The sequence below is a fragment of the Haliotis rufescens genome, unplaced genomic scaffold (assembly GCF_023055435.1).
Source record: "Haliotis rufescens isolate VD_foot unplaced genomic scaffold, xgHalRufe1.0.p SCAF_28, whole genome shotgun sequence".
In the NCBI taxonomy this organism is placed as follows: Eukaryota; Metazoa; Mollusca; class Gastropoda; order Lepetellida; family Haliotidae; genus Haliotis; species Haliotis rufescens.
In genome coordinates, this window is record NW_025963979.1 from 4,768,703 (window position 1) to 4,795,159 (window position 26,457).

At 38.7% G+C, this 26,457-nt stretch overlaps 2 protein-coding genes and 1 long non-coding RNA gene across 9 annotated transcripts in view; 1 reads left to right on the top strand and 2 right to left on the bottom strand.

Annotated features, from left to right (window-relative positions):
- On the bottom strand, nucleotides 1-12,408 carry LOC124139622 (leucine-rich repeat-containing protein 14-like). 7 transcript variants are annotated; one of them, XM_048402678.1, is made up of 6 exons: nucleotides 11,675-12,200; nucleotides 11,331-11,373; nucleotides 10,665-11,204; nucleotides 9,610-9,774; nucleotides 9,242-9,420; nucleotides 1-3,896 (listed from the first exon to the last, which is right to left on the bottom strand). In XM_048402678.1, exons 3-6 carry the CDS (start codon nucleotides 11,137-11,139, stop codon nucleotides 3,111-3,113), a joined length of 1,605 nt encoding a protein of 534 aa, XP_048258635.1. In that variant the 5' UTR covers nucleotides 11,140-11,204; nucleotides 11,331-11,373; nucleotides 11,675-12,200; the 3' UTR covers nucleotides 1-3,110. The 7 variants fall into 7 exon arrangements, with proteins under 7 accessions (XP_048258635.1, XP_046362827.1, XP_046362818.1 ...); XM_046506871.2 differs by lacking the exons at nucleotides 11,331-11,373; nucleotides 11,675-12,200 and adding an exon at nucleotides 12,337-12,408; XM_046506862.2 differs by lacking the exons at nucleotides 11,331-11,373; nucleotides 11,675-12,200 and adding an exon at nucleotides 12,293-12,377.
- On the bottom strand, nucleotides 4,402-7,388 carry LOC125384170. The gene is made up of 3 exons (XR_007223025.1): nucleotides 7,377-7,388; nucleotides 6,328-7,034; nucleotides 4,402-5,045 (listed from the first exon to the last, which is right to left on the bottom strand). It is a non-coding gene; the product is annotated as an uncharacterized LOC125384170 (long non-coding RNA).
- LOC124139655 (28S ribosomal protein S7, mitochondrial-like) overlaps nucleotides 12,324-26,457 on the top strand; it is a 19,458-nt gene continuing 5,324 nt past the window's right edge. The window contains exons 1-4 of the mRNA XM_048402680.1: nucleotides 12,324-12,491; nucleotides 25,328-25,495; nucleotides 25,920-25,983; nucleotides 26,228-26,398. Of these exons, the coding sequence (XP_048258637.1) occupies nucleotides 12,424-12,491; nucleotides 25,328-25,495; nucleotides 25,920-25,983; nucleotides 26,228-26,398 (471 nt within the window). The 5' untranslated portion in view covers nucleotides 12,324-12,423. The remainder of the gene's footprint in view (nucleotides 12,492-25,327; nucleotides 25,496-25,919; nucleotides 25,984-26,227; nucleotides 26,399-26,457) is intronic.

The following is a 26,457-nucleotide window of genomic DNA, read 5'->3' on the forward strand; positions in this document are numbered from 1 at the left end:
TTTCCAAAAAACGAGTGTCCTATTACGTAACTACAGACGATGTCAGAATTCTTTGGTTCGTCTGTACCCTTCCACATAACAAGTAAGGGAAGTCTACTAGCTTTATGTTTACTTACAAAACAAGAAAATAGTAATGCAAAGTGAGAGCAACAGAAGTATATACAAATAATTAAGAGGGTATGTATGTTCTCATATTTACATTTCACATATATTTTAGAAAACATTTTACAGACATTTGTTTTAAAATATTTACAAATATATTCAAAAATAAATTAATAAATAATTGTAATTTTTATCCTTATGTTCCTTTTAGGGAACTGTTTTATTGCAGGTTAGGATTTATCACAACCTACCTCTGATTTCCAATTAATTCTTTGGAGTTTCAATCATAAACATTTATACAGCACAGCAATTAGTGAATCAATCAACACATGTGCTGTAATGAGAACTACACCATCATATGAAGTGCCTCATGTGACCAACATAAAGTTGGTCACAACTTGGTCACAAACATCCTTAGCAAATAAATAAGCTTGCATTTGTGACCTTGACATCACCATCTGAATGTTGACAGAAATCAAATCTTAACAAAATTCATTTTTTCAATATCAGCATGATTTGAGAAGCAACATTCAATGATAAACGTCATTTGAAAGAAATAGATGTCAAATATAAAATGGACAATATATTTGCTTCAATTTGAATAATTTGCAGGTCCTTTGTTGAATGACAATTTGTAGGTCTGCATGTTTCTGTGACCTTCTCTGACCTTAGACCTGAAATAATCCTGGACAAATTCTCCGAATAAGGAAAGATTTGCAGAAAATGTAACTTACCGCAGAATTGCAAATATATCTCAGAAATATCAGTGACACTATGCATAGGAATTTACAATAATTGTTTAGGGGTATAAAGGGTTGTTTTTACTGCAGAATTGAGTGATTTTAGCTGCAGAATTTTGATAATTTTACCGCAAAATTTGTTGGGGACTGCTGAAACATTGTGGACCTAAAACGTTGCAGGGTGAGAAGTTCCTGGTGTACATCAGGGTATCACTTGTAGATTACAGCTTGTGACATTCCAAAAACACACATGAACAGAAGGAATATTACCAATATATCACAATTTAAGGACACAGTTCCAGTATTTTGAAAATCAAACTTTACTTTTTAACCCTTGTACTAGAGAACAGCACACTGTTCAAATGCATATCAACATTCTTAGGTTAAAGTACCTTGAGCAAGGTCTTCATAATCGATAAAGATTGTTGTTGAATTTACCAATTCAGAAGATGTCCACAGCATGTAGACATACCAATTCAGAAGATGTCCACTGCATGTAGACATACCACTTCAGAAGATGTCAACAGCATGTAGACATACCACTTCAGAAGATGTCAACAGCATGTAGACATACCACATCAGAAGATGGCCACTGCATGTAGACATACCACTTCAGAAGATGTCAACAGCATGTAGACATACCACTTCAGAAGATGTCCACAGCATGTAGACATACCACATCAGAAGATATCCACAGCATGTAGACATACCACTTCAGAAGATGTCCACAGCATGTAGACATACCGCTTCAGAAGATGTCCACAGCATGTAGACATACCACTTCAGAAGATATCCACAGCATGTAGACATACCACTTCAGAAGATGTCAACAGCATGTAGACATACCACTTCAGAAGATGTCCACAGCATGTAGATATACCACTTCAGAAGATATCCACAGCATGTAGACATACCACTTCAGAAGATGTCAACAGCATGTAGACATACCGCTTCAGAAGATGTCCACAGCATGTAGACATACCACTTCAGAAGATGGCCACTGCATGTAGACATGCCACTTCAGAAGATGTCAACAGCATGTAGACATACCACTTCAGAAAATTTCCACTGCATGTAGACATGCCACTTCAGAAGATGTCAACAGCATGTAGACATACCACTTCAGAAGATTTCCACTGCATGTAGACATTCCACTTCAGAAGATGGCCACAGCATGTAGACATACCACTTCAGAAGATGTCCACTGCATGTAGACATACCACTTCAGAAGATGTCCACAGCATGTAGACATACCGCTTCAGAAGTTGTCAACAGCATGTAGACATACCAGTTCAGAAGATTTCCACTGCATGTAGACATGCCACTTCAGAAGATGTCAACAGCATGTAGACATACCACTTCAGAAGATTTCCACTGCATGTAGACATGCCACTTCAGTAGATGTCAACAGCATGTAGACATACCACTTCAGATGATGGCCACTGCATGTAGACATACCACTTCAGAAGATGTCCACAGCATGTAGACATACCACTTCAGAAGATGTCCACAGCATGTAGACATACCACTTCAGAAGATGTCCACAGCATGTAGACATACCACTTCAGAAGATGTCCACTGCATGTAGACATGCCACTTCAGAAGATGTCCACAGCATGTAGACATACCACTTCAGAAGATGTCCACAGCATGTAGACATACCACTTCAGAAGATGTCCACAGCATGTAGACATACCACATCAGAAGATGTCCACAGCATGTAGACATACCACTTCAGAAGATGTCAACAGCATGTAGACATACCACTTCAGAAGATGTCCACAGCATGTAGACATGCCACTTCAGAAGATGTCAACAGCATGTAGACATACCACTTCAGAAGATTTCCACTGCATGTAGACATGCCACTTCAGAAGATGTCAACAGCATGTAGACATACGACTTCAGAAGATTTGCACTGCAAGTAGACATGCCACTTCAGAAGATGTCAACAGCATGTAGACATACCACTTCAGAAGATGTCCACAGCATGTAGACATACCACTTCAGAAGATGTCCACAGCATGTAGACATACCACTTCAGAAGATGTCCACAGCATGTAGACATACCACTTCAGAAGATGGCCACAGTATGTAGATATACCACTTCATCAATCCAATGAGAGGTTAGACAATATAGATAGTGTTCCAGGCCTATTGATAATGGCATCTGGGGAAATAGATATTTTCAACAAGCCCCAAGACACACTCTTTTGGACTCTGGACTGTTTTTGAGTTTATCTTCTATTGATAATATCACCAATCCATTCAGGATTCGTCCATGAAAATCCTCTCCAACTCAACAACCACTAGCTGCATGATCCCAATCTGTGGCCGGGATTCAGATGTCTTGGATACAATATCTCGTAACCTAGCAACAGTTGTTATTCTTTCCTCCTCCTCAATCTCCTCCGAGTCATGGTGGTAGCAGTCTGTTGGGTAGGAAGTCCGGAAGACCTTCAACTGCGGGAGTTGGGCAACAGCTTCTGTGATGTAAACCAGTGCCTCTCGAGATACACGGTTCTCGGCCAGGTTTAGAAACAGCACATACTTTAACATGGAGAAACTTGGCAGCAAATACTCAAAATGTTCATCCATGAGTCCACAGTCTTCTGCTTCAAACACAAGCAATGTATTTGCTAAAGCACTAAGAAGTTTGCTGAGGTTCCGGCATGCGGGACCAAGACTATTTTCACTGAGGTCAAGTTCACAGAGGCCCATTGTATGATGGGATACAGAAAGGTAAGTGATATCAGACACTGTAAGTCCACATGCTGCCACTCTTAAGTACTGAAGAGGTTTGGGAATGTTAGACAAAAGCCTTCGCAACTTAGTTTTGATTCTGTTGTTACTGAGATCCAGCCTGGCCAGGTTAGGCATGTGTGTGAATGTTTCGGAGAGTCTGTCAGTGGCAGCATCACTCATATAGAAGTAGATGGAGTTGCAGGACAAGTCCAGGGCTGTCAGGTTGACGAGGGTTGAGAACGCTGGACTTAGCTTGACGATGTCGTCAATGGTGAGGGAGTTGTACTTGAGCTGCAGCCCCTGAACATACTGCAATATAAATATTCATTATGCAGTCGAACCTCGTTGTGCCGAACCTTGTTGTGTCAAACTTTGATGTGTCGAATTCCCGGTTGTTTCAAACTCATTTGGGAGTCCCAAGTATCCACATTAAGCATAAAATGCCCCTGATGTCTCGAACCCTGGATAACTCAAACTTTTTTTCAGGTCCCAACAAGTTCGACACAAGAGGTTTGACTGTCGTTAAACAGGTGCAACCAAGGAAAATACATTCTGTTATGATAACCATCCTGAACCCATTTGCTACCATAGCTTCTGAGTGAACGAGGGAGTGAGTTGGGTTTAACGCAGCTTTTAACAGTATTCCAGTTATATCGCGGCATGTCAGCTTAATGTGGGAGGAAAGCCTGATGTGATGCAGGTCTCAGATGTTTACTACTTTGGTAGTCATAGGTTCCTGGCGTGCCCAAGGGACGCAACTCTGCACAGCGAATCACAACACCTTAGATGACTGGGCCACCCGTGCCCTCACCATAGCTTCTGGCCCAGAGAAACCAGTGGTTGACATTATGAACAACATCCCAATCCATCAGGGTATGATGACGCTCATTCAACCATGTCACTGAGTCTGACCACAAGATCCATTAAGCTGTTTATTACATCAACCATAGGTTACTAAGGACCAACTGTACACCCAAGCTTCTAAGGAGGTAACTGATCAGGGAGCTTGACATCACTTTCAAAACTAAGCCATGATAGCAAATGGGCCCAGGATAGAATGTAGAAAAAACCCATTGGGTAACCATTACATTGGGAATAAGCCATCCACAAACGATCATATTATGAATCTGCTCTGCTGGACCTAACCCTTTGTAAATCCAACCCATTCAATACTATGACTGTAAGTGATGTGACACCTCTCCTCAGCTAGGTGACGCGCTTTATGCAGCAACACAAAACCCTGGACCAAGGCTTGTTACCCGCTTTTCCCAATCAAATTGTCCGGGATTGTTAATGGACAAAAGACACCTCTAGTGGTAAAAACAAGTTATATGTCCACCTCATGTCAGATATGTGATATACACGATATATGACCACCTCACCTCAGCTATGTGATATACAAGATATATGACCACCTCACCTCAGCTATGTGATATACAAGATATATGACCACCTCACCTCAGGTATGTGATATACAAGATATATGACCACCTCACCTCAGCTATGTTATATACAAGATATATGACCACCTCACCTCATTTATGTTATATACAAGATATATGACCACCAGGGGTCCGGAAACCGTCATATGCGCCGGACATGTCCGATTGGGAATCTCAAATGTCCGTTTTAAAATATTGCTTACCGGACATTTTAAAAAGTATTGTCCGGACATTCTTAAATTTTGACCGGACATGATCAACAGTTAGGACTGAGCAGTTTCTGTCTGCAGTTGGAACACAATGAAGATTAACTACACTGACAAGCTTTGTTTGTTTTGATTGCTGTAAATACATCGTACCTACATGATAGTCCAATCGGTCAATCACTGTAATAGGCAATAAACTGAGTTGACACTGATTAATCGAGGATTAATTACTGAGAACATCTTGTTAATTTGAGTGAAAGGTGTTTACAACTGTACATTAATACCTTGCATCATCGATGTACCTCATTATCCTCACAATGCTACGATACGAAACCTCAGACAAGAAGCGAAAGCGTGACGACAGCCAGTCGACCGGATCTGCCAAACCCTCAAAGTCTGGACGATCATTTTGTAAGTCGTGGCTAACGACTTTCACTTGGTTGACATGCAATGAGGACTTGCAGATTTTATTGTTTTCAGTAGCTAGTCGTATATTGAATCTTGATTGACCGCCATTTTGCTTTCTCGGACGATCGATATCCAATTTTTTTATGGTCAATAATTAAGTACAGATGAAAAGAGTATTCAAATAACTATTGCTATCAACGATATTTTAGTATTTGTGATTAAATTATCTGTCTTGTTTTTAAAAAAATCTTTAGTTTAAAAAAAACCTTTTCCCATGAGGTCACGTGATAACCAAATATGGGATAATAGTCTCGATCCAAATGTTACAACGCGTACACTTGAGCAGACTCATGAATATAACTCATGAATATTAATTAGACCGTTCACTACGTTAACAGATCGTTATTATAACAGAAACAAACGGATGTTTTCCATGTAAATCTAAAATAATATTATTTGTTATTAATTGTCCGGTGAATTAAACAATTTAAATTGAAACAATTCATAATTCATCATATTATGAATACGTAAACTTGTAATGTGTGTGAAAAGTTGTACTAAAATACGCTATTTGAAGGGGGCGTGGCCTAAATGTAAATGTCCGATTGGGATTTTAAATTTTCCGGACCCCTGATGACCACCTCACCTCAGGTATGTGATAAACAAGATATATGACCATCTCACCTCAGCTATGTTATATACAAGATATATGACCACCTCACCTCAGCTATGTTTAAAACAAGATATATGACCACCTCACCTCAGCTATATGATATACAAGATATATGACCACCTCACCTCAGCTATGTTATATACAAGATATATGACCACCTCACCTCAGCTATATGATATACAGGTGATATGACCTCCTCAGCTATGTGATATAGAAGATATATGACCACCTCACCTCAGCTATGTGATATACAAGACATATGACCACCTCACCTCAGCTATGTGATATACAGGTGATATGACCACCTCACTTCAGCTATGTGATATACAAGATATATGACCACCTCACCTCAGCTATATGATATACAAGATATATGACCACCTCACCTCAACTATGTGATATACAAGATATATGACCACCTCATCCCAGCTATGTTATATTCAAAATATATGACCATCTCACCTCAGCTATATGATATACAAGATATATGACCACCTCACCTCAGCTATATGATATACAAGATATATGACCACCTCACCTCAGCTATGAGATATACAAGATATATGACCACCTCACCTCAGCTTTGTGATAATCAAGATATATGACCACCTCACCTCAGCTATATGATATACAAGATATATGACCACCTCATCTCAGTAATATACAAGTGCTATGACTACCTCACCTCAGCTATGTGATATACAAGATATATGACCACCTCATCCAAGCTATGTTATATTCAAAATATATGACCACCTCACCTCAGCTATATGATATACAAGATATATGACCACCTCACCTCAGCTATGTGATATACAAGATATATGACCACCTCACCTCAACTATGTGATATACAAGATATATGACCACCTCATCCAAGCTATGTTATATTCAAAATATATGACCACCTCACCTCAGCTATATGATATACAAGATATATGACCACCTCACCTCAGCTATGTGATATACAAGATATATGACCACCTCACCTCAGCTTTGTGATAATCAAGATATATGACCACCTCACCTCAGATATATGATATACAAGATATATGACCACCTCACCTCAGCTATGTGATATACAAGATATATGACCACCTCATCTCAGCTCGGTAATATACAAGTGCTATGACCACCTCACCTCAGCTATATGATATACAAGATACATGACCAGCTCATCGCAGCTCGGTAATATACAAGTGCTATGACCACCTCACCTCAGCTATGTGATATACAAGATATATGACCACCTCACCTCAGCTATATGATATACAAGTGCTATGACCACCTTACCTCAGCTATGTGATATACAAGATATATGACCACCTCACCTCAGCTATGTGATATACAAGATATATGACCACCTCACCTCAGCTATATGATATACAGGTGATATGACCTCCTCAGCTATGTGATATAGAAGATATATGACCACCTCACCTCAGCTATGTGATATACAAGACATATGACCACCTCACCTCAGCTATGTGATATACAGGTGATATGACCACCTCACTTCAGCTATGTGATATACAAGATATATGACCACCTCACCTCAGCTATATGATATACAAGATATATGACCACCTCACCTCAACTATGTGATATACAAGATATATGACCACCTCATCCCAGCTATGTTATATTCAAAATATATGACCATCTCACCTCAGCTATATGATATACAAGATATATGACCACCTCACCTCAGCTATATGATATACAAGATATATGACCACCTCACCTCAGCTATGAGATATACAAGATATATGACCACCTCACCTCAGCTTTGTGATAATCAAGATATATGACCACCTCACCTCAGCTATATGATATACAAGATATATGACCACCTCATCTCAGTAATATACAAGTGCTATGACTACCTCACCTCAGCTATGTGATATACAAGATATATGACTACCTCACCTCAGCTATGTTATATACAAGATATATGACCACCTCACCTCAGCTATATGATATACAAGATATATGACCACCTCACCTCAACTATGTGATATACAAGATATATGACCACCTCATCCAAGCTATGTTATATTCAAAATATATGACCACCTCACCTCAGCTATATGATATACAAGATATATGACCACCTCACCTCAGCTATGTGATATACAAGATATATGACCACCTCACCTCAGCTTTGTGATAATCAAGATATATGACCACCTCACCTCAGATATATGATATACAAGATATATGACCACCTCACCTCAGCTATGTGATATACAAGATATATGACCACCTCATCTCAGCTCGGTAATATACAAGTGCTATGACCACCTCACCTCAGCTATATGATATACAAGATACATGACCAGCTCATCGCAGCTCGGTAATATACAAGTGCTATGACCACCTCACCTCAGCTATGTGATATACAAGATATATGACCACCTCACCTCAGCTATATGATATACAAGTGCTATGACCACCTTACCTCAGCTATGTGATATACAAGATATATGACCACCTCACCTCAGCTATGTGATATACAAGATATATGACCACCTCACCTCAGCTATGTGATATACAAGATATATATATGACCACCTCACCTCAGGTATGTGATATACAAGATATATGACCACCTCACCTCAGCTATGTGATATACAAGACATATGACCACCTCACCTCAGCTATGTGATATACAGGTGATATGACCACCTCACTTCAGCTATGTGATATACAAGATATATGACCACCTCATCTCAGCTATGTGATATACAAGATATATGACCACCTCATCTCAGCTATGTTATATACAAGATATATGACCACCTCACCTCAGCTATATGATATACAAGATATATGACCACCTCACCTCCGCTATGTGATATACAAGAGATATGATCACCTCACCTCAGCTATGTGATATACAAGATATATATATGACCACCTCACCTCAGCTATGAGGACCTTGAGGAGAATGCTTAGTCTAGCCTCTCCGAGACACGTAGCGCCAAGACGGACGATGCACAGCCTGACCCGACTGTGGGGGAAGCTGGACACCTTCAGGGCCTTACACAGCTCACTGTGAGTGGACTCCGATGTCACGAAGGCATCAAGTTTAATCATAATACCTGAAACAGACAAGACCAGTAAATTTCTTGTATTAATCTTCCATCCATCATGATGTCATTTCTTTTCAGGGAAACACTGATCATTTCTGTGGTCTGTCTCCTCAAAGAATTCTTTCCAAGTATGTTTTAAGTAGGACAAAGTAAGATTATCTAAGAATTATTAGGATAAAAATGATTGCTTGAACGAACTACAGTTTTCTGGTAGTGAAGGCAGCACAGGATCAATGTGGGCTGGGAGGTCTGGACGGTCATAGCTGGGGATAGTGTCATTGTAGAGACGGATCTGCTTGTTCTGCTGTGATTCAGTGAACGCCAGCATCACATGTGATGCCAGGAAGTACACAATTACCTCAGCTGCAAAACAAATAGCTAACATCATTTACTATGATTACAGGTCATAGAAACTTGGAATTAGCAAACATCATTAATATCATTGCCTATTTTGAAAATAATCATTAGGAAATTTTGATAACATCCAGCATGATCATTCAGTGTCCTAGAATGTAAACCAATCTGAAACAGTAACCATGGTAACCATGAAACCAAATTTATGCTTCTCATCCTTACTTTCTCACAATCATAAGATCCATAAGAAACTCAGGATGTCCTCACAAGTATGATCTGTAGCAGTGTAAGTAACTTACATCAAGGTAGCCACTATACTAAGATGCTAAATATCATGATACTGATGTGTCAGCAGTGTTGTTTGGTTTTTATTAGACTGATTATGTACATAAAAATGTTACTACATGCACTGTACAAAGTTTAATTAAATGAAAAAATAAATAAATAAAAATAGCTCAGATATCTCTGGAATATTCAATTGGAATACGATTCACCATGTTCAAAATACCAACAGACTATGCTTGAGTCCTTGAGCATGTTCAGGGTATTCATTGTGAAAGGTTAGGTCAAGCTGCTGCAGGTTATTAGACTTGGTACTGTAACGCTCCTGGGTCGTATGCTAACATTCATACCTGGGTCGTACTCAAACTCCACGAGAGCCACAACAACACGTCTAGTCATTTCGACTTCATTTACTCAAGTGCCAAGAGGTGTGGCCCGTGCACAATGACATAATCAGTCTGACGTCACCAGCTTGCGTCATGTGACATAAGTCGATCTATTTCTAGTATGTAAACACAACAGGTACCATTTGTTACCTGTTGTTAATATACTTGTAGGAAACAGGGTTAACATGTTTCGGTAACGATACTGCAAGTCAGTAGACATGCAAGACTTACCTGTAGGGTACCCAGTTAGGTCAAGGTACCGTAGATTAGTTGGCTGTCTTTTGCGTAGACTTTCTATGAATGTGTGAGCCATTGTTGTGGTATAACGAAGACTTTGCCTCACAATGTCTGCCAGGTACACAGAGTTGTACAGTGGTAACAGCGACGTGAACACGGGAGGTGCTAATCCCGACAGAGACATGGTTGACAATGGCCAATGAGATAAAAGAACCTCAATTGCTCTATCACGGTTGCCAAGCAACGCTTCATGCATGAGAGGCAAACATAATGTCTGGGGCATCACTTCAACCGCCTGGTAGGTCATGGTGGAATCCTTGACAATATAAGCAGCACATAAGTGGGTAAGGGTCGGAACTTTTCCCTTGGGTGACTTGGACCAGGCACAGTTGGCTTGAGCATGGAGATCCAGGGGGTACACGGCCCCCTGGTAGTGGTCGTACCACAGCGACTCCATGTTGCTGGCCATGGTCTACAGCATGGAGACGCAACTACACTGTGGACCTTCTCAGCATCATCAACAAGCCGGGACACCTGAAAGAACAGAACCATGAAATAATGCAATGATCACACCTGAATAGCTGTAATGAATAAATCATGATGATATATGATCCGTTTTACAAAATCAGCATTCTTGACACTTGTCCAGGTTTAACAAACCTTGTTTCGTCTTGGAAGCTCGTTTTCAAATCTCGTGTTAGATCTACTTGACGTGTTGATATTGACATAGACATAAGAGGAGAATAAAAAGGTATTTATAAATCAAAAGGTATTTATAAATAGACATCAAATGCTATGTTCAGATTACATTATTCATCCACATTAAGCTCCATGCCGCGATCAGTGTCATGCATTTCTATTAATATTATTGCATTTAGATCTTGTTATGATCAATGTAAGAAAGAGAGTTTGGTCATAATTTTGGGAGTGTAACTGTCTTACATATATCATGGAAGTTTCCATGTTCAGTGTCTGAGTTCAATAGACCTTTCGTTGTATGTTACCTGTCAATGATTCTAGAAATGGGAACAAAATATCCCTGCAAAGAAGCTGGTAGAACCTGTCCAAATTGTACCTATAATAGATCTATGTGTATCCCAGTTTTATGGGTTTTCGGACGCTTAGAAAGATTCACACTTTTCTCTCTATTTACATGAACAACTGTGAAACATCTTATTCGTTTTTAAAAGACAACTTTCTCTTAAAAACAAGCTATCATCTGATTATTTACAATGTCTGTGTAATGCTACTCCCCCCGTTTTACCGCGAGTAATCGCGATAACATGGCCGTCGAAAAACGTATGACGTCCGAAAACCTCTAATGCGACGAATTCTATTTCCAAATGAAAAATGTGTTTATGGTGAAATGATGACAATATTGAAGTAACGTTACCAAATGTTTACTGTCATATATTTGATCAACCAAACTGAAAGAAACTGTGTCTATAATAAGATTCGGTAACTCAGCCTAGTGTTCCCTGTCCCCAACAACCTCAATATTCCCGGAAGTTGGGCCGTGTTGTCTCTTTCGACAAGATTAGCCTATGCAAACAATTCGCTATTTTCCGCACGGGTTTGTCATCAATTCAGTAATAACCATCAAAGAATAATGTGATAGGTATACTGATTTTACAGATTCATGTGAGTTCCTTAAAGTCAACATTACCCCCGCTGGAGCTCCACTAAGAGTAATTCGTCTAATCGAACACACAATTCACGTGCGTGTAATACTACTTCCGGTAACTTTTGCAAGATGGCAGCCTGCAGACCATTGCATGTGTTGAAGCTGTGCTCGTCAATATCACGTTTGCACCAACCATCGTAAGTAAATGAGAACTAACACGGGAGTAGTGCACTTAACCGGCCGCATTTTGGGGATTTAAATAAGCGCCGCGTGGGATCGAACTCACTGTCAGTGAGTCGGTTAACACGAAAATTGTGCACTTTGAAACTGACAGACTGACTTTTGGTTAAAAGCACGAAACTTAAAACAACACTTGGCACATGTATACATTAAACCATTCCGAACATATGTGGATATAGATCCACCTCACACTCCGGCGCATTGGTGACTAAGCATAACATCACTGCCACAGGCTAATTTGCGTATCATGTGAACGGACTTTTCTCTTGTTTGTAAACAATCTCATTAAAATCAGATCTTAGTCCTCGCTACCACTAAACAAAGATCTGAGGACATCCCATTAGGTGTCACGTCAGAACAACCTTTCATCCAACAAATCAGTGCGTCGCTTACCAGATCCTGAAAGTGACAGTCGGAATGTCATTTCTAATCATGCAACCTCGAAAATAACACAGGGTATTCAGAACGATAGCTACGGGCTTAACGACTGAATCCATACAATCTAGACCGTCTGTTTAGCCATGATGTTCTTTTGTTCTTTTGTTCAGGTTTCAAATTTTTAATTGAGAATTTGTCAAAATATGTTTTGAAGCGTAATCGCCAATTTGAAATTAGTGCCGTAAAGCATGAGAAAGCTACCTTCTGATTGGCTAATGTCAACTTCATGTCAGTCATTCCATTGGTCGGTCAAAGTTCGCGCATTGTCAGTCTGACGTAATGTGGTGTCCTCAGATCTTTATTTAGCGGTAGCGAGAACTAAGTTTTGATTTTAATTAGATTGATTCTGAAATAAGAACGGACTGACCTAATGGTGCGCTTTACACACTGTTTTGCATAATTATATAGATCTGTACTACAACTGCGACATTGAGGCGCATGACAGTATATCTTTATGCATCAAAGTGAATGTATCGTTGGCCCTCTGTAGGTCTTCAATGGAGCCATACAACCGTACAATCAATGTAAACAAAGGCTAACTATGCAATTGGAAATAGTTTTTCACTTTTTAATATATTTCCTCAATGAAAGTTAACCATTCTGTGACATATGTTTATCTAAGTGTGTAGACGTGTCAAAACTAAAACAGACAAAAACATATGCAATATACTGAATGGACTGTGTAAGATGTGACCAATTGTCACATGGTGCTAGCCTGTAGCAGAGGTACTGTGCTGGTTGCATGGAGCTCTGGGTTGGAGAGTGGGATTCACCTCAGCGGCTACTCCACACTCAGACATGACCCATGTTTATCTAAATGTGCAGACTCATCAAAAATGAGAAATTGAAAAACATATGCAATATCTAGAATGAAGTGCGTAAGATGTGACTAATCATCACAAGGTGCACGCCTGTGGCAGAGGTACTGTGATGGCCACATGGAAAACTGGGTAAGAGAGTGCAGCAACGCCTGGTGGTAGAAACATGTTTTAATTTGCTGGCGCTTTCAACTCGTACCACGTACGAGTCTCATCAGGCCATAACTGAATAACGGACATGAAGTAGTAACATATAGTTACGTGACGTCATAACATTTAGAGAACTATGACGTCACAATACCAAGGTGACAATGGACAAATAACTTACACCTTTACATTCAACTTAGGCGCATATTTATGAATGAAATGTTGCTCTTTTTGAAACAATGTAGGTTCATGATCAAAATTTAGCTTATATAGCGGGAAAACTAAAACGTTGCCTCTTCCACATGTATCTAAATGTTCACTTAGTGGAATCGTGCGGTTGTGTGGCTGCTTTATTTGTGAACGGTAAAGATTCATTCTTCTTTTTAATTTAAGTTCTGTCTTACCGATATACTTTTCATTGCATCCACTACAAACAATCAAGTAAATAACATTTCTAGTATCACAAGTCATATTTTGTTTTACAGTAAATTTAGTGTCCCTTGTAATTTGGACTGAACAGCCTTCAATTATATTGCTGCAAATTAGGCAACGTTTGTCACCGCACTTAGAAACCTGTGGAGTGATGACAACAGAATCAAATTTAGAACTTGTCAAAATCTTTCTAAGATTTTTGGGTTGTCTTTGGCTGTTGATAATTTTGTATTTGCTCAAGATCTTCTCCATTTTAATACTTTGATTCAAAATAGGCAGGTATTTTTGAACCATGGATATTGTTTTTTCATGATTAGGGTTGAAGGTAGATACTAAAGTCAAATTATTCCCCATATTGTTTTCTTCAGACTTTTCTCTCAGTTTTAGTTGCTCAATACTTAGCGCTTTCTGTATGCTATCTTTAATGAGCTTTGCGGAATAATTTTGATGCAGTAGGAAACTCTTAAGTTCAGCAAGGCTGGTAGTTTTAACATCATTCCCGGAAACAATGGTACAAATACGTCTTGCGAGACAGTAAGGGATATTATGTTTTGTATCATACGGGTGACATGATCCAAAATCCAAATATTGGTGTATATTAGTGGTGTAACGATACGGCGATACAGTATTGTATCCCGATGCACAGCCCACGATATGATGCATCGATTTGAAAAGCATGTATTGCGATACATACGATATTTTCATAACACAGTTTTACTTACCGTATTTTCTTGAGTATAGTTCACACTTTTTTCCAAAAAACACAGCTGTGTAGAACGGGGTGCGCATTATACACAAATTAATGAGTTTTGATGTTTTTCCCCCATGGAAAGACATTACCGTGAGCACGTAACACCGGAAATACCATGTCAACAAATCCATACTGAAGTTCACAAATTATTCATGTAATTACACTGTCTGGCTATAAAAAGTGTTCTTTGTATATCTGGACTTTTGTTTGTAACTTATTTCATTAATTTTATTCAAAATTCCTTTTAATATTGTTTTAATTAATTTCGGCGAAATCGTGTGTGAAGCGATCGGAAGATCGCACAACTCACCGTTATTAACAGCAACCACGGTCAGATTACCGCCCTTGACGCCTTGAAACGAACTTTAGTTGACAGAGAATGGATACATATATCCTAAATGACATACTTTGATTCGTTAAAAGTCATATTTGTTTTTGTTGGAAGATTCTATGTCAACACGTAATTCTCGCAATCAAGTGATCACGTGCACAGGAGCCTTGACGGTGACTGGTCAGACTGGTTGCATGTAAAAAATAATACCCGGCAATAGCGATCAGCTGCTTCGCTAAGGGTTATTATTATTTTAAATATGTTTAGTAAAAGCTGCATCTAAATTAACAAGATATTGGAATATATTATTCCTGATAAAAAAAATAGTTTCAGATACAACTTTTGTCGATCCTTGCATTAAAATCCTGTAAAGATATACCATTGGGTGTGTCTTGACCGAATCACCGGTAGATTCCAAGAAAATGTGTGTACAGTTGATTGCTGTGTCCAGCTTAGTTTACGAGAAAATACACAAGGTAATCTTAATCCCTGGATATAAAACAATGCCTAGCTGAACAAAAAATAGAATTTAAACGGTAAATCAACATGTCTGGTGATTTTTTATCTCAAATTTCGAATTTGTACTGACGAAGTTTTCGCATCACCCGTTCGTTTGCCGGACTTCGCTGAAGGAGTACAGTGTAATTTGTTTCTGCGCGTAAATTCAAATTTACTTTTTTTCCCCCAAATATTGAACCCGCTAGAGGGGGGGTGCGCATTATACATTGGTGTGCACTATACTCAAGAAAATACATGAAATACGTTTAACAGTTTCAAAGCCAGTTTGTTGTTTCAGTAAAACATACTGTATTGCTGACAATTTCCTATAACAGTAAATAAACACATTAAATCGTATCGCGACCCTCCCGTATCGTTACACCTCTAGTGCGTATCAGTATCTTTATAAAAGATATCAGTTTGTACAAATCTTCCAGATATTAGATTGATTCTTACATCGAAAAAAGGTTCAACTGGATTCGATATATAAACTTATATATCATAAGTATCTTGGTCACTTTATACAAATATTGGATCCATAGTAATGTATTCAGAATTAATTGCAACGATTCTGTATAAAATTCAAAGATATACTCAACAACAAAAGTTCCTGTGAAACCAATATTTTAGTGTATTTTTCAAACAAGTAAAGTTTGGTTTTCAATATTGTAGCACATGTATGGAATCAAGTCACCAAAACGCAACTGCTACAGAAAAGCATGCATCCATGCAAAAGTTGACTTTTATGCAAGCCCCATGCATTTCACTACCCAAGAATGTGTATAAATAAAAACATGTGCCTTAGCTGGATTCCATATGCATTGTTTAGCATCGTGCTGACAACAACCACTCAGAAAACAACAAAATTACGCAATTATTCAACTTTACGAAATGCCACTCCTGTCTGAAAATGAGCGTCTGCGAGCCATTGGTATGCTTGAAGCAGGATCGAGTCAACGTTATGTTGCAAGACAATTTAACGTCCAAAGAAACACTATTTGGTGTTCATGGCAACGTTAGCAACAGACGAATGCAGTCAGAGACCATCCTCGGAGTGGCCATGCGTAACTAATAATCGATGAGACAACTGGATTCGAACAACACACCTACGAAATCGATTCCAGTCAGCAACAGTGACTGCAAGAAGCATCCCTGGCCTTCGACGAATATCTTCACAAACCGTATGTCATCGCCTTAGATGTGCAGGGATTGTCGCCAGACGTCCCATTTTGACAGGAAACCACTGTCAAGCACGTCTACAGTGGTGCAGACGGCGTCTACGCTGGATGGCCATGCAGTGGGGACAAGTTCTATTCACTGACGAGTCTCGTTTTCACCTCAGCCACAGCGATGGACGCATTCGAGTGTACCAACGTTGAGGTGATGAACCTTACATCAATCATTGTGTCATGGAAGAAGATCGGTTCGGGGGCGGCAGCGTTATGGTATGGGGTGGGATTACAGCAGAGGACCCATTTGATAGTGGTAGAGGGAAATCTCAATGGACAGCGCTACCACAAAGAGATCATCGGCCCTGTTGTTCTACCGTTTTTATGTCGTCATGGCCCTTTCAACATGACAACGTCCGGCCTCGTATTGCTCGACTTGTTCAGGGTTCTCTTCAACAAAACAACATGAATGTCATCCCCTGGCACCTGTGGGATGAGATGGATCAACGTCAACCATGTGTTCCACAGACACTCCAGGAACTTCGAAACATGCTCCAGCAGATATGGACAGATATCCCACCGGACTTTTTGTGACGCCTGGTCCATTCCATGAGACGAAGATGTGTTGCTTGCATCGCAACCAGAGGTGGACACACACGCTATTGATTTGTAAATTGACATTTTGGCATGTTCATGTTTTTTATGAAATCACACATTTTCTGAAGTCAGTAGGGCAAATTAAACCATTTGAACACTTACAGGCATCTTTTATCTGTTGCAAACCGAAATTGTTTCAGATTTGGTAAAAAACATAACTTTGCATTAAATCTTATTCAATGTCACAGGATCTTTTGTTGTTCAGTATAGTTTGCAGTGCCCAGGCCTCAAAGTTGCACCTGTCATTTTCTACAAATTATGATTGTACTGTATTTAGGATTAATCGCAATAGTGCTGTATATTATTCTGGTATGCAGCATCCCCTGGTGGTGATGAAAGACCAAGATGGCACCAGTGTGGTTGAAGTCTCTAATGATATTAATCAATACTAAATATATCATAACTATTTGTTCAACTTATAGAAATTATCCAAGTTATTTATTCAGGATCAATGGCAACAATGCTGTCTATAATAAGATCTAGTTTGCAGCAACCACCAGTATCCAAAATGGCTTCCAATTCCAAAATGGCTTAATTTTCAGAAAACTGTCCATTTCTACAGCAGATATAGATATTATTTGACTTGGGGATACGATTTAATATGATGAACAAAACATGTGTAATGAACATTGTATAAAAGTATATGTATTGTCTATGTTCTGTAAGCATCATCGCTTGGCTTATTATATATTAATAATGGGATGTTTTTCAAGCACCTGCCCGTGTACATGTACACCATGATAGGTTGCACGCACTGTGTGCTGTTTTAGAGCTGCCTGTATGGGTAGAATTATTCTCTTGTCTGAGATCTTCATGAAAAGATGATGCTTTGCCATACAGAATACCGACCTTGTTTCAAATGAATGAATATCAGTATCCCACACTGATACATCCAGTAAAACATTACTTGTAATTGTTTTAAAGCCAAATTTAACTGAAATGATTGAAATGAACAAATGTTACTGATATTGTGTACAAAAAGTTGACAATTTCTGAAGATTAAATCATTTTAACAGACATCTTTGATTTTTGTTACCACCAGGGGGCACTGCATACTAGATTTAATTGAATACAGCATTGTTACATTTAATCCTGCATAAGTTTCCATGATTTACCAGATAGTTATGATATTTTGAGTATAGACTGGCAGCATAAGAGATTTCAACCATGATGCTGGCCATTTTGCATTTTGTACCACCAGGGGCCCACTGCTGAGATTGATCCATATCAAGAAATGTTTGGAATGGTTCAATGTATAGTTTTGAGTGTGCCAAGTTTGGTGCTTTTAACCCAAAGTGCACAATTTTAACAAAGACTAGCCTTAACCGCCCAACTACATTGCCAGCTTGAAGCTAGGGAATCTATTCTCGTGTTATGGGTTTTCGGATGCATAAGAAACATTCATAGTTTTTTCGCTAATCACCTGAACAACTGTGAAGGCAAGTTTGACGGATGACGAAAGCAACTTGAAAAAAGATGGTCATGCACTTTTATACTCCACATCTGATTCTTAGGTCTTTGTTGATACTTATCATGTTTGGTTCTGTTACTTAAATCTGCTTACTGAACTCTGCTTACTTAACAGAGCTTACTTCACAGAGCTTACTTAACAGAGCTTACTTCACAGTGCTTACTGAACTCTGCTTACTTAACAGAGCTTACTTCACAGAGCTTACTTAACAGAGCTTACTTCACAGAGCTTACTGAACTCTGCTTACTTAACAGAGCTTACTTCACAGAGCTTACTTCACAGAGCTTACTTAACAGAGCTTACTTAACAGAGCTTACTTAACTCTACTTACTTAACAGAGCTTACTTAACAGAGCTTACTTCACAGAGCTTACTTCACAGAGCTTACTTAACAGAGCTTACTTCACAGAGCTTACTTAACAGAGCTTACTTGACAGAGCTTACTTCACAGAGCTTACTTAACTCTACTCCCCTTGTTCGGTTTTTGCTCCAGTGACCACACCGCCTGTGTAGGCTTATCACATGACCAGACTTTCCTCTTGTTTGTAGACATACATACTTATTCTGATATAAGAACAGACAGGCTTAATGCAAGCCTTTCTGTGCACTTTACATATTGTTTTCAATAATTATGTCGATATACAATAATTATGTAGATATACTACTTCAACTGCAACAGAGAGGTGTATGACAATATGGCTTTACACATGAAAGTGACTGTATATCCTAGCTCTCGGTAGGCTTTCGATGACCAGACATGTAGGATATATATACCCAATGGGAACAGTTTTTCATGTTTTAGAATATTTTCTCATTGAAAGTTAAACATTTCATGACCTATGTTTATCTAAATGTGTAAACTCGTGTGAAATGAAACATGAAAAACACATGAATAGACTGTGTAAGATGTGACAGAGGTACTCGACTGTCCGCGAGAAACTCTGGTTGGGAGAGTGATTGGCTTCATACAAACCAGGCATATTTATTTAAATTTGTAGTCTAGGCTTTTCTAAACACTGTCTTCTAGTCTAATTAAGCTGGCACTAGGGCTGGGACAGGTAAGTCGGGTCGGGTGGGTCCTGAGTTGGACCCGGGTACTCAGAGGACTACCCAGACCCGTGTTTTTAAGTTTAATGATTGTATGGTGACATTCTATTGCAACCCGACATATGCCTTGACTGAATACTGTTTTACTATATATTTCTGTGAACAATGAAAATGAGAAAAAAATACAACCTTTTCTTACACACCGGTGGGTGAGAAACCCATTTGAGATAACGCCATTTTTGACACATTACTAAATCATTATTCATTAGCGTGTTTAGAAATCTAAATAAAGGATATTTACTTGAAGAATTGAATTTCAGAAATATCATTTCCGTGATCACAGGCATCTATTTTTCATCAAATCACTAATGATAATTCTGAATTGTCGCCGATAAGCCTAGAATAGTTTAGAATGTTTTGGAAAATATGCAAACACGAACGAAGTGTACATTCCACCATATTGGATATTGTTTACAAAATTCACGTTTCACATATGCCAGTTATGAGACGCCTTTAGATCACATATATTTCAAACTCAGCTGCTAAACATGCAGCCCCGAATTTCTCATACAGTTTAGAATTAAATGTCAAATGGTCTTTGTCACCAATGCAAAGTATCTAGATAAAATCAAGCAAAATATATTAGGTGTGGAAACGAACACTGTGCTTGGAAAACTGTACTTGTTGAAATGTAAACAAAACTAAATTCAGATCTTACACCGTGAAGTATCGTCTCCTATTTTGAGAGATCAATTCGTATAATTGTTGCAAACATTGGCTAACAGGTTTGAGAATATCCGTGGGAAGAGGATCGTAGCACGAATTATGGAATTTAAAAAGTTTCCACCCTGTGTCACGCCATGACTGAAGCAAAGTCATGCACAACGATGACGGTAGTAATCTGCTTTTCTGACTAATTCTCTTGGTTACATTGGAAACATAAAAACAAATAACAGTATGCAGATTGTCTGATTGTTTCTAATTACTTACATGACACATTTATGAATATCCCATCCCTCAATCAATGAAAATCCGTCCCTGAAAATTTTGCTACTGTCGTCAGTGAACATGCCATTTTGTTAAAGTCCGTCACCGGTAATGATGTCATAGGGAAGTAAACATTGTTGAACATGTTTGGTAATTTCTTTGAGGTGAAAGTGTTTAACTGGGCATCTTTGACCTTATCTACCTTGCATTATTATCATTGCCTTGATAATCCTCAGATGTGGCGGAAACCTTTTTAGGTTTAGGTGTAGGGTCACATTATTTGTGAGTAGTAAGCAGTACATAGGATGACGTTACTTATGACAGTGGTGTTATGTATTAATGCGCCACTGCGATCATGAAAAAAGACAAAATACATCGATTCAATGCTCAAAAGATGCGATTTTAGGGTGTGTAAGAAACGGAATACTGCACTCGTGCCTGTCAGATACCATTTATTTTACAACTCGTTTTTTCAAAGTGTATCTAACTCTCTTTCACTCATTAGATACGTTTTGAAACAACTCGTAAGATAAATGGTATTTGATACACTCTCGTGTAGTAATCTCTGTCATCAATGTATTGGCATCAGGCCAAAGACAGTGGCGATGCATTGATAGTTTATTTAATCATTACCTGCTAGTGTACATCCAGCTGAAATTCAGTGTTTATGAGGATTGGTGTTGCAATAAGACCATGCTAAACATATTCATGTTGACAAATGCTCTCCTTACTTTGGGCGGGTTCAGTCTTGTCAAGCTCTTTCCAAATGTAACAGTGACCAGTTGTACAAGCTGTCAGTGGGGTTGACTCAGACTCAGAGTCTGTACACAGAGGAGGGCTGGTTGTCGTGTTTGTTGCTTTGTTTGACACCCCACTCAGCAATATTCCAGCTATATGATGGCGGTCTCTAAATAATCCAGTCTGGACCCGACAATCCTGTGATTGATATCGTGAGCATTGATCCACACAGTTGGGATACGATGACATGCATCAACCAAGTCACCAAGACTGATCCTGTTAGTCGCTTCTTACAACAAGTATAGTTGCCTCTTACGACAGACATGGGTTGCTGAAGACCTACTTTAACCCGGATCTTCAGGGGTTTGATGTTTTTTCCAAAAATGTTGTAATCTTAAAATAATATCTGTTATAAATTATGGACTAGTTTTGAACTGAAGAAAGTCAAAATGCTCATCTCTGAAGCGCCTTCTTGGTGAGCAGAGTTGTGTCCCTTGGATCATTGGTTCTGATCATTGGTTTGTCAGCAACAATCCTGTGCTCCCGGGTTTCACCAAATTGGTAACCCTGTTCACTTCTGGCTTCCCTCCCACATTGATCTGACATGCAACTGAAATATACTTGTGAAAGTGGAGCAAAAAGACAACCCACTCATAATTTAATAAACTAGCTTTATAAAGTAAGAGAGATAAAGTACTTATAGCCTGAACAGTGCAGGGTTTGCCTTCACACAGAAAACCTGCGTATTTGACGCAGTCTAAGGAGAAAATACGCGTCAGTCATAACACAGATCATTCAGACTGTTGAAATCAATTAATTGCACTTTACTGTTGGAACATTAAAATATGAAACGGACATATCCTTTCACAATGAAATACGACCGTTAATCAGCTTTGTCTGCTATTGGAAAACCTAATGTCTAAGAATGAAACAGCCCAACTGGCAAGCTTTTGGTGGCAGCCAATCAGAATTAAGTTTCAGTTGTTACCTAGCAAGGTGATTGTATTTCCTGTTAGTCACTATCAAGAATAGTTATGCCACATCATGTAAACAGTTATAATATTATATAGCAGTTCCCTTATCAGCCTATATACCAATCTGTTATCTGCAAATATAATAAATATTGGACGTTACAAATGACAGTGATCCCCCGCGACAACACTACCTGTAATTAGCTTAACAACTGTGGAGAGAGTAGATAAATACTTAAAACAGGATTTAAACAGCTTGATTAAAGAAACAAGATGATATTTTTTATGTTAATTTTTTTTTGCGAAATCTTACATCAATTAGTATTTTGTTAAAATGTCCCCCCTCGAAAGACCTGACTCCCAGTATTACAGCTAGGAAGTCATAATAACCCCCAGTTTTAGAGTCTAGGGCAAACCCTGACAGTGGCGGGTTGGGTGTGTTCGGGTGTGGGGTCTGGTGGTCTGATCGGTGCATTTTAGTAGTCTTCTATAATTTGTAATCAAGAAATATACCTATCTCAAAATCTTGATAGGTTTACATAAAGACATTGAGGCCTCAATATTTGATGTGTGAAATAATAGGCTCCAATTTAATCTGTTGACTGGAAGACAACAGGAAATGCAGTGGAATCAGATGGTATTGATTGTGCCAACGCTGGATTGACTTCTCAAACATATTACATGCATTTCAATCAGTTGTCATGCTTGCTGTTCTAAGGGAAGTAACTCCACCACCATCTGACTTGCAATTCTTCTCAGGAGGAAATATTAATCAATATTCTGATGTCAAGTTCAAGGCAAATTAACTTCAGTGGAGTTACACTGATTGTATTAGGGACATTCATGTGGTAGCTTACAGTTACAGACATTACCATTTAGAACAGGATGCCCCGAGCATTGATTCAGATGCTGATTTGAAGCTGACTTTTGAGAAATATTTGAGAGAATGTGCAACAGAAGCCTTGCCACTGCTGGCGTTGTAACCTTCACAGATGCAACACTTAGCAGATGCAGTGACATCATTGTAGATAGCAGCATCAGCAGGTACAAGATGTCACATGCATCAAGCAGCAGTAGACATCGAGGAAGTTATCAAAGAAAATCGACTTATTTCAATATTTAGAATAATGTGATAGTGTTAGTTATGTGATAGTTGCTGAATAGTGCAGTGTTTATCATTACTGGTATGACAAGTGAACACTTTCTGCCGTGGGAATATATGATATAGACTTTATTGAATTAAGATCAGAGGTAAAAAAATATTGAAGTCACTGAGTCCTAACAAAACAGTTCTCACTCGCTAACTAATTTGTTCCTGTTTGACCATGTTAATGTCCTGTCTGCTCAGTTCATCTGTTCATATGATTTTATAACAGCTTTTGTCCATCTTGATTCTTTGAACACATACCACCCCGGTAGACACTAATGTATTGTTTCTCATGCCATATTTAGGAGATAAACATACTGTGTTTTCAATGTAGAGCCAGGTTACGTAGATTTAACTGTGCTAAATTGAATTTGGATCTAACGCACAGCGTGAGGTTTCAAATGTTAAATTTAGCGCTGTTAAATCTACAGGTAACCTAGCTCTATATTGAAAACACAGTATGTTTATCTCCATTCTAGCAAGACTAAATAAAATGCGAACTCTTTGGTGTTAACAAATATACTGAGTGAAGCGGCATGGGTTGCATCCAGTGTTTTGAGTAGGTTGTCGATCTCAACTACGGAATGAGGTGGGCACCCCTAAAGAAAACTAAGCAAGCTTTGGAAAGCTTTTGTTCTACTTCACAAGACATCATTATGATGTCATATCGCTCATTGTGACGCAAAAGATATAATGCTCCAAATTCCAAGCTCTCTGTTGTCCCCAAAACCTAAAATACATTCTCTTTGTAGATTTCTATCATGTTTCCTGCACAAAATGTATTGCCACACATCCTTTGAATATTGTAGTGATTGTAACTTTGCATTTTGCAACCTATAATTGTAGATATAATTATTTAAATATGCCTACCGACATTGTATAAAATCAAGTACTTTTCAATGAATATTAGATTCCGTGGCGATGCGGCCATGAAATCGGCTGTTTCAATGAGAGGGGTTTATTGTGATTAAACCACCTCTGATTGACCAATCAGAATCGAGTAATTTCCAAATTTATGGTAGAATACTGGTTAAACATGTTGCCCATGACCTTGAAATATTGAATTAACCTTCCGCAAATTTGTTGGGGTTTTGATTTATCTGAATGTTGTCATGAATCCATGATTTATAAAACTCAAATTTTTAATCTGTGAGAATGTGGAGTTTTTGACGACCATCATCTCTCTTTCCAGACTCTGTCATGCTCGGACTGTCATTTACTCTGCCAACTATCAAGAACCAACATTTAAGAAGAAAGACCTGCAAGAGCCTCTGCCCGACACAGACCCACGTAGGTTCCAGCCAATCAAAGCAGCCTTCATAGAGCAGACTTCTTCAATATATTATGACGAGACAGTGCAGTAAGTATACATGTGCATGAATGTTGAGACAAATAACATGCAGATATTATCATGATTATGGACGGACCACTTGATGTGCTGGGGTGTGGGGTGGGGATTTTGTATCGAGATTAGATCCTACTAAACCACATATTTTTTATGTAAAACTATAAACCTGAGAATTTTTTTCAAGAGAAACAGTCTGAAGCATATTCATTTTTTTCAAGTATTTTCGGGACAATATATTGTTATATTGTTTTCGGTCAAATCCTTGTTGTGAATTCAGTCAAACAATGTACGGAACTTGTTGCATGAAGGAAGACTGCTGAACAACTCTAGAAACTGAAGTGTAGCCAGGGTATCCTTTGTTAAGTCCCACATCCAACTCCTGTTCTCTTCATAATGACAGTCAGCTTCAGAAACATTCTTTGTTTCTCTTTTATAGGAAGTTCATTCGTCAGATGATGAAGTCTGGAAACCGTGCACGTGTGCAGAAGATCATGGATAGGGTGGGTACCGCTGGTCTGACAGGGCGATAGACATCTGGACGCCATCTGCCGGAAGCAAGGAGTTAACTGACTGTAAAAGTCCAGTTTCCACCCTTGCCAAACTAGGCTGGAATTGCAGAGTTACATTTTGGCTGGACTCACAGACAATACGTCCAATCTGTACCTTTAATCATAGTACCTGGTCCATTAAATTTAAACAGTATGTCTGAAAACTTAATTTAACTTAACTAAATGTATATTTCAGACGCTGGAGAATTTGAAGAGAATTCAGGTTGAAAAGTACCACAAGGCAGAAGACGTACAAGAGAAAGAAAGTATTGAATGTAATCCACTGTCAATCTTTCACACTGCCGTTAGAAACTGTGAACCAATTCTAATACTCACAAAGGTTCAAAGAGGAGGAGTCATGTATCAGGTGAGATGTACTTATCAACTGAGGTGAAGTTGTGTATCGGATGACAAAATATCAGGTAT

Coding starts and splice junctions, on each gene's coding strand:
- LOC124139622 (XM_046506871.2), bottom strand. CDS start 11,139: ATGGCCAGCAACATGGAGTCGCTGTGGTACGACCACTACCAGGGGGCC. Junction 9,775..10,664: donor CCTAACTGGGTACCCTACAG/GTAAGTCTTGCA, acceptor TTTGTTTTGCAG/CTGAGGTAATTGTGTACTTC. Junction 3,897..9,241: donor TCAAGGTCCTCATAGCTGAG/GTGAGGTGGTCA, acceptor TTTATATTGCAG/TATGTTCAGGGGCTGCAGCT.